This window comes from Astyanax mexicanus, chromosome 1 (genome assembly GCF_023375975.1).
Source record: "Astyanax mexicanus isolate ESR-SI-001 chromosome 1, AstMex3_surface, whole genome shotgun sequence".
Taxonomy (NCBI): domain Eukaryota; kingdom Metazoa; phylum Chordata; class Actinopteri; order Characiformes; family Acestrorhamphidae; genus Astyanax; species Astyanax mexicanus.
Genome location: NC_064408.1, coordinates 76,690,161 through 76,705,418, shown reverse-complemented (window position 1 = coordinate 76,705,418; position 15,258 = coordinate 76,690,161). Strand labels below are relative to the sequence as shown.

Sequence of the window (15,258 nt, the reverse complement as noted above, 5' to 3'; positions counted from 1 at the left end):
ATGTGAGAGATGGAGTGTGAGGTTCAAGTTCATTCAGAAACATTGAATGAAAACACAAGACGTGAATGGCATTTGTGTGTGTTGTGTTATGTGTCTAGTCACTCATTTTGATGCTTTGTTTATATAAATCAAACAAAACAAATAATATCTATGTGGAATTTAATGTAAACTGGCAGTTCTGGTATTTTAAAAAAGTGGGGCGGGACTAGGTAGATTACATATTTTTCTGTTTTGTTTGAATGTTTAATTTAAAAGCCATATTTAAATAGAAAATAAACAAACAAAGAAAAATGAATGTAAGAAGATTGTTAAAATATATATATATTTATTTTGGATAGAATATGTCAGAGTATAGTGGGTGAGTTAAATCAGGCACAGTACGGACATGTACAGGGAGGTGTGACACTATGAATAGGGATGGAAATCACTGGTCTAAACTGTTTTATGGTTGTTTGCTGACTTATAAGGCAGTTTAAGGGCTCATACCTTCTTTAGAAGGTTTCATTATGACCGTCGAGATATATAGATTTAGCTTATACACTACTTTGATTTAATTAAATTTAAATATTTAAACAACACAGCACCGGAGTCTAGTACAGTGGTCCTAATTTGTTAACTTAAGTTTCCTTAAAAGTCTTCGAAAACGGAGACAATACTCTACTTTGAAAATTGAGAAACTCCACTAGAGGGTGCTGTTACACTCGACCCAAACGTTTACATTAAGTATAATGTAAAATCTTTACATATATTCCTGTAATTATCATCCTTATCAGCTAAATTATACTTTTACAGGCTATAATTACTATGATTACAGACTTTTGACAAATCAAATTTTCTGCATATTTTCTTCTCTTTTTTCGTTTTACATTCTTTAATTATCAGGACCCTCAGGAAAGCTGTGAGTAATATTTGGGGAGCTGGTCACTAGAGTGACCAACACAACCAAAACTCCTCAACAATTAATATTTTCTTAAAGCATTAAGAAAGGTAAAATATGGATTTCTACATTTCCTGCGGAATCCCACAATCTTATGGCAGAGATAAATAGTTTGGAGTAATGTGCTTGGGTTCCTTAACCTTTTGCACAGTCCTGTGTATAACGCTCTGTTCACTACAATGACTACGAAGGAAAAAAGTGACATATGTATAGAAATTGTCAGTTTACTAACTGTATGTTCTGCCATTAGTTCATCAGCTGCATCTTAGTCAGGCAAGCTAGAATACTTCGTGCTTTTCATAACAGTTTAGTAGGAGATCTGCTACTATGTTTGTGTTACTATACTATGCTTTTTGTAAAAAACAAAAACGTAAAATATTTTATTTTGCGCTACATACGCTTGGCACTGTGATGAGGACGACGTTAAGTACTTCTGTTGTCGTTGGGTGCCCCCTTGTGGTAGTCTATTTTAAAGCTGGATTTAGATAGCAAAACAATAAAATGCGTATTTGAGAAAAGCCAGTAAACCACAACGAATCAAATGAACAGATAAAAAATATCAGCCTGTTTACAAAATCAACTAAACGAACAAAAGTTCTTACATACACAAGCAGTTAAATACATGCAAAAATACATGCGAAAACCCTACAGCATACAGATCTTGATGAATCCCAAATATTTGATGTTTACATTTGTTTACAGTATTGCGCACATGCACGTTTTATTACTTAAAAGGGAAATGCTCGGGAAAAGTTTTTTCCATTTCATTTTTGTATTTATTTTAAAGAAAATCCAATGTGCTTTATGCGTAGGTTAAATGACTGTACCTCAATCTGTTAAGAGCTTTAGAATAAATACAAATTAACCATGACTTGATTTGTACAGTATAATAGATTAACAATTTCCAAACCTCTCTTTGAGGAATCTGTGTTTAATAATTCCACCCAGTGCCTCGTTTATCTAACCAAGGGGGTATTCCAAAAAGCAGGTTAAGTGACAAAACCGGGTAAGTAAACTCAGAGTTAACGGAAACTCAGAGTTTTCCGTTCCAGAAACCGAGCTTAGAGAGAACCTGAGTCAGTTACTATAGCAACTTACGCTCTGAAGCTAACCTCCTGGCTGGCAGGTTAGCTTACGGCCACTTTTCTCATGCAAACGGATCCAGTTGATACTGAAGCGCAAATTATTCGCAGAGCTCTCCGTCCTGAACGAGTAATTAGACCCAGATTAGACGTGTTTTTTAGTTTATCCTCGAACGTTACCGTTTTTCCTCGCAGTCAATGTTATACCTAAACAATATTTTAAAGCCACACATTTAAAATATCCCACATCGTGGATCAGCCTAGTATGCCTAACTTTAAAACAGTTGTTGTCCAGTTTTGTGGTGTTCCTGGGCATAAGCCTTTAATGAACATTAAAGAGGAATTCCCAGAATTGCAGGGTTGTCTTTATAACAAAGATTACAAAATTATCAGAAATAAATGAATAAATAATAAATAAATAATTATATTATTAAAATAATATTTTAGGATTTCCAAGAGTCATTGGATGCATGGATGGAACCCACGTTCCAATTAAAGCACCTGCCTTAAATGAAGGTGATTATGTAAACACAAAATCCTTCCACAGCATTAATATACAAGTACTGATCATAAATTTACAACTTTAAAAGAAAATAAAGGACAAATATTTAACACATTACACAAACCTCCTCCATTTCTCCTCCATTAATGATTCCATGAGTGATGGGCCTCCCACTGTTCTGTGAAAGTGCCAGCTCCTCTGCCTGGGTAAAAGGTGGCGGTGGTGGCACCCCTCCTGTTTTTCTTACCTCAGCCTTTTTCCTATTAGCTACAAAACCAGAATCAACTGTAGGGCAAACTAAGCTTGATAAAAGTAACAATATTAGGCAGTTGTGTACAAGTCATACCACTGTGGACTGTGGAATGTTTTTTTATATTTCATTTTCACTTGCTGCCATGTGCGTTTAATCCCACTTGGATTACACCTAAATTAATTTAAAAAAGAAGAAAAGTGTACAAATGAAGACAAATAAAAATGTTTAAATAATAATAACGACTAAACAATCACATTAAACAACAATTAAAATATTTTCCATGTTTTTTGACTAAGTGCATTGTTGTGAGTTTTTAATTTTTATGTTAACTCACGCATTGACTCTGTCAGCTATTTTTGCCCAAACTGACTCCCTTTGCTTTGCTGCTTTTATGTCTGAATATGATTTTACACTATGATTTAATACTTTGCATACGCAGATATTAATATTTCCTGCTCAATGGGGGTGAAATATGATGCCTTGTTCTTTCCCTCATTCATTTTCATGGTCAATCCCTGTTTCAGCGCTCCATTGAGAATGCCTGTTTGTAGGTAGCCGTGAACGAACACGAGGCTGAAGTTGGTTTGATATTCGCAGCTCCAGATTCGTTTGGTTCGATATTCGCAGCCTCGTATTCCCCGGCTGAAGTTGGTTTGATATTCGCAGCTGCCGCTTCACTGAAGCACCGTGAACTAAAGGGAGCGTTCACAAACACCCGCTGTTTATATTAAACACCTCACAGATCAACACTGAAGGAGATAGAATGAAGAAAAGCAGTACATCTGTTTATTAACAATGTAAATATACAATATCTTATTAAATGTAATTTTGTATATTGTAAAATATTTATTTTAATTACTGAATTTATAATTATATATTACAATAAATAATTAAATATATATTTAATAAAATTATATTTTAAAAGCCATTGCGCTCAAAAAATATGAGGCAGATGTTCAAGTGTGATTTTGAAGAACTTTTTCATGTTGGGCCAGAACAAATACACATGATCTGAAGAGTACTAGTCTTCTTCTTTAAGGAAAACCTGGAAGTAGCATGGCCCAAGCTGATTTTATACTTTAAAATGAACTGCCAAATTTTGAAAGACTTTTTCATCTTGGGCCAGAACACATACACATCAGATGAAGAGAACTACTCTCCCACTTTGAGGAAAACCTGGAATTAGCCTGGCCCGAGCTGATTTTATACTTTAAAATGAACTGGCAACATAGCATACCAATCCATAATGCACAATTTTTTTTTTTGTAAAGCTGATGTTCTAGTGTGATTTTGAAGGACTTTTTCATCTTGGGCCAGACCAAATACACATGATCTGAAGAGTACTAGTCTTCTACTTTAACGAAAACCTGGAATTAGCCTGGCCCGAGCTGATTTTATACTTTAAAATGAACTGGCAACATAGCATACCAATCCATAATGCACAATTTTTTTATGTAAAGCTGATGTTCTAGTGTGATTTTGAAGGACATTTTCATCTTGGGCCAGACCAAATACACATGATCTGAAGAGTACTAGTCTTCTACTTAAAGGAAAACCTGGAATTAGCCTGGCCCAAGCTGATTTTATACTTTAAAATGAACTGGCAACATGGTATAACGAGCCATAATGCACAATTTTTTTTTATGTAAAGCTGATGTTCTAGTGTGATTTTGAAAGACTTTTTCATCTTGGGCCAGACCAAATACACATGATCTGAAGAGTACTAGTCTTCTACTTTAAGGAAACCCTGGAATTAGCCTGGCCCGAGCTGATTTTATACTTTAAAATGAACTGGCAACATGGAATACCGATCCATAATGCACAAAAAAATTGAATATAAAGCTGATGTTCTAGTGTGATTTTGAAAGACTTTTTCATCTTGGGCCAGACCAAATACACATGATCTGAAGAGAACTAGTCTTCTACTTTAAGGAAAACCTGGAATTAGCCTGGCCCAAGCTGATTTTATACTTTAAAATCAGCTTGATCCATAATGCACAATTTTTTTATGTAAAGCTGATGTTCCAGTGTGATTTTGAAGGACTTTTTCATATTGGGCCAGACCAAATACACATGATCTGAAGAGTACTAGTCCTCTACTTTAAGGAAAACCTGGAAGTAGCCTGGCCCGAGCTGATTTTATACTTTAAAATGAACTGGCAACATAGCATACCAATCCATAATGCACAATTTTTTTTTAATGTAAAGCTGATGTTCCAGAGTGATTTTGAAGGACTTTTTCATATTGGGCCAGACCAAATACACATGATCTAAAGAGTACTAGCCTTCTACTTTAAGGAAAACCTGGAAGTAGCCTGGCCCAAGCTGATTTTATACTTTAAAGTGAACTGGCAACATGGTATAACGAGCCATAATGCACAATTTTTTTATTTAAAGCTGATGTTCCAGTGTGATTTTGAAGGACTTTTTCATCTTGGGCCAGACCAAATACATAAAACATTGTGCATTATGGCTCATTATACCATGTTGCCAGTTCATTTTAAAGTATAAAATCAGCTTGGGCCAAGCTATTTCCAGGCTTTCCTTAAAGTAGAAGACTAGTACTCTTCAGATCATGTGTATTTGTTCTGGCCCAAGATTAAAAAGTCCTTCAAAATCACTCTGGAACATCAGCTTTACATAAAAAAATTGTGCATTATGGATCGGTATTCCATATTGCCAGTTCATTTTAAAGTATAAAATCAGCTCAAGCCAGGCTAATTTCAGGTTTTTCTTAAAGTAGAAGACTAATACTCTTCAGATCATGTGTATTTGGTCTGGCCCAAGATGAAAAAGTCCTTCAAAATCACACTAGAACATCAGCTTTACATAAAAAAAACTGTGCATTATGGATCGGTATGCTATGTTGCCAGTTCATTTTAAAGTATAAAATCAGCTTGGGCCAGGCTATTTCCAGGCTTTCCTTAAAGTAGAAGACTAGTACTCTTCAGATCATGTGTATTTGTTCTGGCCCAATATGATAAAGTCCTTCAAAATCACTCTGGAACATCAGCTTTACATAAAATAATTTGTGCATTATGGATCGGTATTCCATATTGCCAGTTCATTTTAAAGTATAAAATCAGCTCAGGCCAGGCTAATTCCAGGTTTTCCTTAAAGTAGAAGACTAGTACTCTTCAGATCATGTGTATTTGTTCTGGCCCAACATGAAAAAGTTCTTCAAAATCACACTTGAACATCTGCCTCATATTTTTTGAGCGCAATGGCTTTTAAAATATCATTTTATTAAATATATATTTTTATTACTTATTATAATATATAATTATAAATTCAGTAATTAAAATAAATATTTTACAATATACAATTGGCTCCGGACAGGATAATGCCAGGTTTTCTTGAAAGTAGGAGGCTAAATCTCTATTTCAGATATTTTTTACTCAGGAAATGAATGAATTACACTAGAAAAGCAAATTCATGTTGTAAGTAAAACTGGAGAAAATAAGTGATGAAAGGTCGTGTATATAAAATTACATTTAATAAGATATTGTATATTTACATTGTTAATAAACAGATGTACTGCTTTTCTTCATTCTATCTCCTTCAGTGTTGATCTGTGAGGTGTTTAATATAAACAGCGGGTGTTTGTGAACGCTCCCTTTAGTTCACGGTGCTTCAGTGAAGCGGCAGCTGCGAATATCAAACCAACTTCAGCCGGGGAATACGAGGCTGCGAATATCGAGCCAAACGAATCTGGAGCTGCGAATATCAAACCAACTTCAGCCGGGGAATACGAGGCTGCGAATATCGAGCCAAACGAATCTGGAGCTGCGAATATCAAACCAACTTCAGCCGGGGAATACGAGGCTGCGAATATCGAGCCAAACGAATCTGCAGCTGCGAATATCAAACCAACTTCAGCCGGGGAATACGAGGCTGCGAATATCGAACCAAACGAATCTGGAGCTGCGAATATCAAACCAACTTCAGCCTCGTTGAACGCGCTTCAGCTGGGTTTAACCTAATCAGAGTTGAGTAACCTAACTCTGATCAGCTGCTGTGGAACTGAAAACTCGGAGTATGACGCGGTGAGGTAAGTCAACTCGGAGTTCAGGGTTAGGTTTGGAGTTTGTTGAACCAGCTTTCTGGAATACCCCCCAGGCCTTTATTAAAGTAAATCAGGTGAGTAACTAGTTGAACTAAACAAATCCAATGACTGGATCAGCACCCGAAGCTGATTCCCAGCTAAATCAAATAATTTTAGAGACTTTTACACTGTACTGTATAAATACAGTTTGGTTCAGAGTGATTCATTTGTTTTGACCCCTTGTGAAACAACACATTTGTTTTATGTAGCCGGAGGACAGTAGGACCTGGGAGGGTGGAGGCCTAATGGGCAACCTGCCCCTTTAAAAATAAAAAGATGGTCTGGAGAGGAGAGAGCAGGTAAGCTCTTTTTTTTAATGTAGCACTTTGTAACAGTTTTACCCTGTTTGATATCTTGACTGAGTTCCTGCAGTGGTTGTGTTGTGTAGGTGCTGCTGGGTAGGGTAGTGTTGTTTGAATGATTTGAGCCGCTGTTTGTGTGGGAGAGGAGTCGAGACGCAGAGCAGAGAGCAGTGTCGGACAGGTGCTGCTGGAGCTGTTTCACTAAATTCAGGTCTTTCAGTGGGACAAGACAGGTATGTTTGCTGTTGTAGTGGATGTGCTGTTGTTTTGCCACACCAAGTACCAGGCATTTCATATAAATTTACTTTTTTAGTATTAATTGTCCAAGTTGCACAAGAAGGCTGCGGTGCTCCTGATTGCCGTTCCTCCCTGTGTGCCAAGAGGATGTGTCCGGGCCAGGGTATCCAAGAGGGGATACCAAGGGTATCGTGTATTTTAAAGGAAGTGCACTAAGTAAGTGACTAAAAAAAATAATATTTGAATAGTAATGTGTGTTTTGGCAGGACCTGCACATGGCTAAAGGTTGAAGATATTGGCCATTGTTTTCTATATTGCTTTCTATACTATGTTCTGTATTGATTTCTTATATATTCTGGCATTTGTATTTCGGTTCTATTCTTTGATCTATAAATTACTGTGAATTTTTTGTTTTGCTTTTTTCTATTGATTTAGATTTATAGTTATATTTTGTGTTTCAGAGCTTTGTTGTGTGTGTTTATTTAAAAAAAGGTTTATTTTTTGGTTTTAATTAGTCAATATATAAAAGTATATTTTAATATCAATCTCTGCCTCATTAAATTTGTTTTATTATAATCGGGATCTGTGGAGGGGGGTGGGGGGGGGGGGGCTTTACATTTTGGTTCAGGATTCTCCCACCTTTTTAAAATGGGAGTGGCGTAGTCTATGATTATTGGTGTAGTGCATAGTAAATGTAGTCCACAGCATAAACGCTGACACACTAATGCACTATATTGTTTATATCACGTGGCACTTCAACATCAAACGTTTTTTATAAAATCAAGAAAAATCAAGTGTTAACATGGAACCCCCTCTCATTGCAGAATCGGACTCCACTCTTGTGAAAACGCTTGACACTGCTCAAAGGATTTAAAATTACCCATAATTCCAAGAGCTAAAAAGAAAATTGATTTAGGATTTTTAATAATAAATTGTAAACTAGTCAACAATATCCGCGCTGCAAAGCCATTGGCCAATTACGGACATGTACCCTTACACGAATGTAACGTAATCACAACAGCTGCGAACAGTAAAAAGGAGAAAGTATAAATGGGTTAAAATCAGACGTATTTTAACTGCTTAGTTGGAGGTTCTACTTAATCATGTCCAAGTCATTACAGGGCGAAGAAATAATTTAAGACGGTTACATATTTCTCTACCTGTCCTGCCTAGTGTTTGTAGCTAATAATTCAATTATTATTATACATAAGGAGCTCTGCTTTTAATAAACCAGTAAATGTAAATGGTTCATCTGAAAGATGTCTTGAGGGATAGCATCTTTTCTTGGACTTGTCAGGCGGCATGACTGCGTTTCCTTATGTCTGACAGTATGTGCCGCATTTCTTCTCTAGACAGCGACCCTGTCTAATGTATTACTCCTTGTCCACAAGATGGCAGTGTAGTCCTTTTTCTGAAGTACACTCTGCAGTCCTGCGGTGCGTTTCACAGCACAAACATGATTCTTAGATGGTTGAGCGAACATAATACAGAGCTTTGTCTCTCTCTCCTGTTTTAAGACGTTTATAATGCCAAGATGAGTTTGGGAAACTGGGTGTATACGGAGCCCCTAAGGTGACCTCATGTAAAAAAAAAAACGCGTAGAAACGAGAACATGTGAACAAGATAAATAGACCGTGGGAACGAGATCCTAAGGCGTGGAAACTAGAAAATTAAGGCGTGGCCACAACAAGGTCCGTTTGTTTTGCAGCTAACAAAACAAGCAGCTCTCAGGGGTCGTGCACAATATGACTGCCTAAGAAAGGTAAACGGGTCTGCATACTGTCTGCCCTGAACCCGTGAGCTTTTAGTATGCAAAAATCTTATAATTAAAATTATTCCATGTCTCATTGCAAGAGACTTTACAATATCACCATAATTATTTCCAAGATAAAAGTAAAAATAAATTTACTCTTCATTTTTCTTACAAAAGATTATCCTTGGATTAGAGCTTTGATGTAATATTCAGTGTTCTTCAGGGGCAATAATTTACAGGGAAGCCAGTTTTATTATTCTCTGACTATGATGTAATTATCTTGTTCCCACGCCTTAAGTTGTGGCCACGCCTAAATTATCTCGTTTCCACGCATTACAATCTCTTTCCCACGGCTTAATTATCTCAATCTCACTCGTAAGGATCATGTATTTACATCTTAAGTTATTTTTTGCGCATTTTTTTTTCCACCTGATGTCACTTTAGCAGCTCCCTATATTCGATATTAAACTTCCGTGTTACTTTGCACTTGGAAATGACTTGCTTGTTTTAGCTTTTGTGTATTGTCTCATGCATCGGTATTTTCCCATAACGTATAAATATTTTATTCAACAACAAAAACATCAACTGTGAGCGAGTGGTCGCTAGATGGCGTGGCAACACCCTCAAATAGTGAAGTGCACAGTAGATGCAGGCAACATTAGAGTTTAACACATAATTCAGAGTGAATATAGTTTAAAACATTCTCAGATTATGATGTCTGATAACATGCCTATGAGGGGCTTAGATAGGACTGCTTAATTTCTTTATTTCCGTTAACTTGTTAATCAACTAGTTAGTTTCTAAATAATTGTATGTTTATTATGCAAAATGAATTTTGAAAGCCTTACTTTTATCACGTCTAAAAAGTAAAGATTTCACCGTTGTCAGGTTAACAATCTTCTTTTGTCTTCAAGCATATTGATTTAATAGTTCAGCTTCATCAAGATTAAATAGGCCTAATTAGATTTTCTTTAGATTATGCTCTGGGATCTGGTTTACTAACTATTAAAGATGTATGATTTTTACATTTGATCCCCAATCAGGAACTGGGCAGAATGTTGCTTTGTGCTTGCTAAAAATAAAACTGGCCCTCTTTAAACAGAAATTAACCATACACATTTATGTCTGATTAACCTTCACTGTTTTTCCTATTTATTCACAGCTTCATTCTTACTTCCAGAACAATCTAAAAAAACTTATTATAAAGAGTTTGTAGTAAAAAGCTAAAATATATTTTTAAACACTCTCTTATAGAACGTTATTTTTAAAGTAGCACATTATCACACGCATGCAAAAAAGTATAATCACATGACACAAAATTTTACTATTAGTTTGTGATCGTGTGGTTAGACACTTAACGGTAAAAATGCTATACTGTAACGGTATTTTTAAACGCCTAAAATAATTGAACGGATATATAAATAACCAATAAAAAATGTTATTGCAGCAGTTCTAAATTTATAATTGCAATGCTTTTGACATTTAATTATATTATTATTATTATTATTATTATTATTATTATTATTATTTATAATATTAATTTATTTATTAAAATAATATTACATAAAACAACGAGCAAACGTCTTTATGAAAAATATATGTTAAACAGTTTACTTATCCTGGTGACTCCAGGATATTAATTAATGAATTTCTTTTTAATTTAACAGTTTGCTTCGAAATAGGAAATAAATATTCTCCTGTCCAGTATTAAATGTTTAATTTACATCATCGGACATCAAATATTTTGTTTACTTTTTTCATGCAAAGCAAATTTTGAGTGTAAAAAAGTGCATAACAGATATAACAGTAAAAAAGAAAATAAATTATTTTTTTATATTTATACATTTTATTAAAGAGTACAAGAACAGTTACCTTACAAATAAAACAATCATAAATTTAAACATTCCTTTGCTAAATGAATATCAGTGCTGGCCTCCCCCGGGTTCAGTGCGCAGTGTGTCCTGGTACAGCCATATGTGCGCTTCCGATCAGCAACTTCACTTTCACATCACACACGGTTTAACGTCTTGGTGAGCGCTCTGGTGGTGATGATGGAGGTGATGGTGATGGTAATATCCACTAGCAGATGAAGGGAGCGATGGGATGCCGTTGAAATTTAATAGAAAGTCCTTTCGTTCGGTCACTGGAGAGGAGTGGGCCTGGTAGCACGATACCCCCACTGCAGACAAAACACGCGAGCATAAAGAAATATTCACACAGCTAAAGTGATTAACTAATCACAAATACATACTTAAATACAATGTTTTATTACAATGATGTCCCAGCTTCAGTAAAAATTAACCACAGGAATATTTATATTTAATTATATTGCAAAAAATAGGACAACGACAATTTGGTTTATTTTGATATGTGAAAATATGTAACCAAATATATAATGGCTTAAAAATATAAATATTTTAGAAAACATCTTGTTTATTTTCTGAATTACGGTATTTATTTATTTTCAATATATTAACTAAAATAAATGCATTCTTGTTTAGAATTAGCAGAAATGTTTCCCGTAGAGACTGCAAACCTATTTACATTGATCAACAAAAAAATATCTTTTAGTTTACTCACTTTTGACAGTGTGGATGTAATGTATTTTGTCCAGGTAAATAAAATATTAATGTAAATGTGCAAATTGTGTAAAGTAAAGTCCTTGCAAAAAAAATAGAAAAACTGCAAGTTCACTACTTGCTTCGTTGAGCTGGGCTTAAATTAACTATTTTTTTTTTTAAACTAACTTTTATTTGAATGTGCAAGTACAACCATTTATTTGCATGTAACATTATTTTATTTTAAATTAAACAAGACGCCTTGTAACACTTGTGCTGTAATATGTGTACATTCGCATCTTCAGGTAACATAACCAAAGGGGAAGGAAATTGGTGTTGTCTTAAATGTCATATTCCTTAAGGAATTAAATATACATTTTCGCAAATTAAACTAACTTTGAGAAAAAAGAGATGACGTTCAGTGTGGTGAAATAAGATCTGCAAAGTGGGAACTGACTAAAGGTCATCCAGCGGTTGACAGGAACTCCTGGAGAGTACATCTCTTCTTATGGATTTATTCCGTTAATAACATAGTGCTCATATCAGATTATGTTGAGTTGTCTAACTCAGTGTTATGTTTGCGATAAAAAAGTGACTTAATTGTAAATTTAACGTAGATAATGCATGTATCATGTTTAGGTGATATTATTTTAAATTTGAGAAATTAATTAGAAGTTAAACGGTTGGATAGACACTGCAGGCTTTTGTCAGTTCAACTTAAAAAATATTAAGAAGAATTTCAAATATGTACGTTTATTAACACTGTTCTTTTTATGTTGAATATAAACGTAAGGATTATCGATTGTCATTTTTACTGTGTATAATTTTAGATAGCTATCAGGTTACAAATTATAATTGCAGATAAAATACATTGTAGAATCTTTTGGCGGTTAGGCAAAAAAAATATTTAGGCGGTAACAAACAGTGATTCGCTGTAAAACACAAACAGAATCTTTAATTGAATAATCAGATGTTAAATCGACGTATTGGACTTTTTCAGAGTACATCAGTACCTTAGTAATAATATTACAGCAATAATGTACAGGTTCTCTACCAATTGTAGGTGCCTTAAATCAAACATGCGTCAACTTCATAAGTAATAAGGAACCTTTGTTTTCGAGTGTGTGGATATGTTTGATTTACCTGCCATGTCTGCAGTGTTTCTTGAGCTGGGTTGGAGATAGGCCTGCTCCATGTGGTGGTATGGTGAGATGCTGTGGTGGAGAGCTGATGACCCCGGGCTGCTAGAACTAAGTGGAGGCTGTTTCAGGTAAGGAGAACTAGAGGAAGGCCAGGGTGGAGATGCTCCAGAGTACTGAGGGTGGCTCGCTATTGCAGGGGAAGCAGGAGCTGGACTGTTCCCTCCATAGTCTCCACTCATCGCCAACGAGCAGCTCGCCAAAGTGGAGCTCTGGCTGGAGGGCATATGCTGTCCATAATGACCGATGCTCAGTGGATCATAGCCGCTGCTGGTGACGTTCCCAGTCATCATATCCAGATTGTACCCATTTGCGTGGCAGGATTGCGTTTGGAAGTCGAAGCCTTGGGGCAAAATGGCTGAACCGAGTCCGAGGCCGTTCATCATCCGATACATGGGTTTAAGGACCTGGCATTTTCTCCGAAAGCCCCGTGGTCTGCGTCGAAAAGAGCCCTCCTCAAACATGAACTCGCTGGAAGGATCTATGGTCCAGTAATGGCCTTTCCCGGGGCGGCCCAGGCCTTTGGGCAGCTTAATAAAGCACTCGTTGAGGGACAAGTTGTGGCGCACGGAGTTTTTCCAGCCCTGATAAGATCCGCGGAAGAAAGGAAAGCGCGCCTGCAGGAACTGGTAGATCTCACTTAGGGTCAGGCGTTTGGCCGGAGCGCTCTGGATGGCCATGACTATAAGCGCAATATAGGAGTAAGGGGGCTTTTCGGGGCGCCGCAGTCCAGAATTGGCCTTTTTGCCTTTGGGTGGAGTGTCTTGGCTCTCCAAGCCGGTTATTAGACTGGGGTCCATCGCTGAGACTGAGTCAGTCCTCACGAGGTCTGTCATGGAGTCCTCGGTCGTCATCTTTCTGGACCAATGGCCTTTTGAGAAGGTGTTGCAAACAAAAGCTAAACTTGCAGCAGCGAGGCGAGTGGGCTAATACATGCTAACTGAACGCCGCTTCACTCTTTAGAAGAAAAAAAAAACTCCACACTGGTGGTTTACATCCCCACTGGCCACAGTGTTGACAGTCCAGTCGCACAGAAACGCTTGTGGATCTAGTTGAAGCCTCCCAGCGCCACTGTCACATCCCGCCCTGATATGGAGAGTTTTAGACGTTCTGCGCTGAACCGGATGATCATAATCCCTCTGTGAGAAAGAAACGGAGAGTCTTACCCCCTTAGCTAAACACGAGGCGGTAACCCATCACTCTGAACCCCCAACCCACACACGCTCTCTCTTGGAAATCCCTCCTTCTTCCTCTCCGCCTCTGATTCCCATTCCTTTACACACTGTTTTAAACGTTTCCCACCCGTTCTCCGCCTCTTCCCGCCTCCTGAGCCTGGGTTAGCACCCGATTCGAATGTTATAGTAGGTACAGTAGGTACATACTAAACCATTTATATGGACCTATTTTCACGTGATAACGTCCATTCAATGGGCTGACAAGTGGTCAGTGGGTATAACAGTAACTATAAACTGTGAGAAAGTTCTAACAATCATTGAAACGGATGGGAATAACACGTTCCAAACCCCAATAATTGGTTGATCACTGTCCGTAGGCTATTTTCTTTTTTTATCGTCTCTTTTTTCGTTCCTTTTTCTTCGCACCTTTTTCTTTCTTTATTATTAGAGAATATTTTTAATTTGTTTTAAACTGTTGTCTTCCTCTGCTATAAGGCTACAGAGTCTATCAGCACCTGTGTTTGAGACAGAGGAGAGGTGGGGGTTATTGTAAATGATTCTGACATGAGTAGAAACAGACTTTTTCCAGGCTGTGCCACACACAGCGCTCCAGTACCAGTCCTACAGCCCAGCATTTCAGCAGATCCAGCAGCCCATCATTGAACCTACACCTAACTTGAACCTAACAACACCAATAACCAATATTGCTGAGTCTAGTTTGTCCAGTATATGTTTGAAGGAACTGACTTCTAGATATCTAAATAATAATAATAATAATAATAATAATAATAATAATAATAATAATAATAATAATAATAATAATAATAATAATACTACAAGCAGAAATAAGCACTGGAAATGAACCGTTAATAGACGTTTACTGACTGCGCACTGAAGAAACGGAATCTATTTTATTTAAATGTGTATTACTTACACATTGTATAATACAGTTTTACATTTTGGCACTTACAGTGTACAAGTCAGAAAACCTAGGATAAAAAAATAATCTGGAAATGAACATTAAAAAGAATTAGTGAATAATTAATAATAATGCTTGCTATAACAAACACATATTCAAGATTTTGCATTATTTTCGTTTGAGGGTACAATTATGAAAAGTGTACTGTTTTTTTAATGTCGTACCTCTGTTTTAGT

At 36.5% G+C, this 15,258-nt stretch overlaps 1 protein-coding gene and 1 long non-coding RNA gene across 2 annotated transcripts; one reads left to right on the top strand and one right to left on the bottom strand.

Moving 5' to 3' along the window:
* Positions 1 to 6,412: 6,412 nt before the first annotated feature.
* LOC125804564 (uncharacterized) lies at positions 6,413 to 7,886 on the top strand. The gene is made up of 3 exons (XR_007440673.1): positions 6,413 to 6,914; positions 7,089 to 7,414; positions 7,495 to 7,886. It is a non-coding gene; the product is annotated as an uncharacterized LOC125804564 (long non-coding RNA).
* Positions 7,887 to 11,005: 3,119 nt separating this feature from the next.
* Positions 11,006 to 14,136, bottom strand: foxf2b (forkhead box F2b). Its single transcript, XM_007258176.4, has 2 exons — positions 12,873 to 14,136; positions 11,006 to 11,350 (listed from the first exon to the last, which is right to left on the bottom strand). Exons 1-2 carry the CDS (start codon positions 13,780 to 13,782, stop codon positions 11,175 to 11,177), a joined length of 1,086 nt encoding a protein of 361 aa, XP_007258238.2. The 5' UTR covers positions 13,783 to 14,136; the 3' UTR covers positions 11,006 to 11,174.
* Positions 14,137 to 15,258: the final 1,122 nt, after the last annotated feature.

Excerpts from the sequence above, each read along its gene's own strand:
- foxf2b (XM_007258176.4), bottom strand. The coding sequence starts at position 13,782 with ATGACGACCGAGGACTCCATGACAGACCTCGTGAGGACTGACTCAGTC. Across the intron at positions 11,351-12,872 it reads AAACACTGCAGACATGGCAG|TGGGGGTATCGTGCTACCAG; the intron begins GTAAATCAAACA and ends TTTTGTCTGCAG.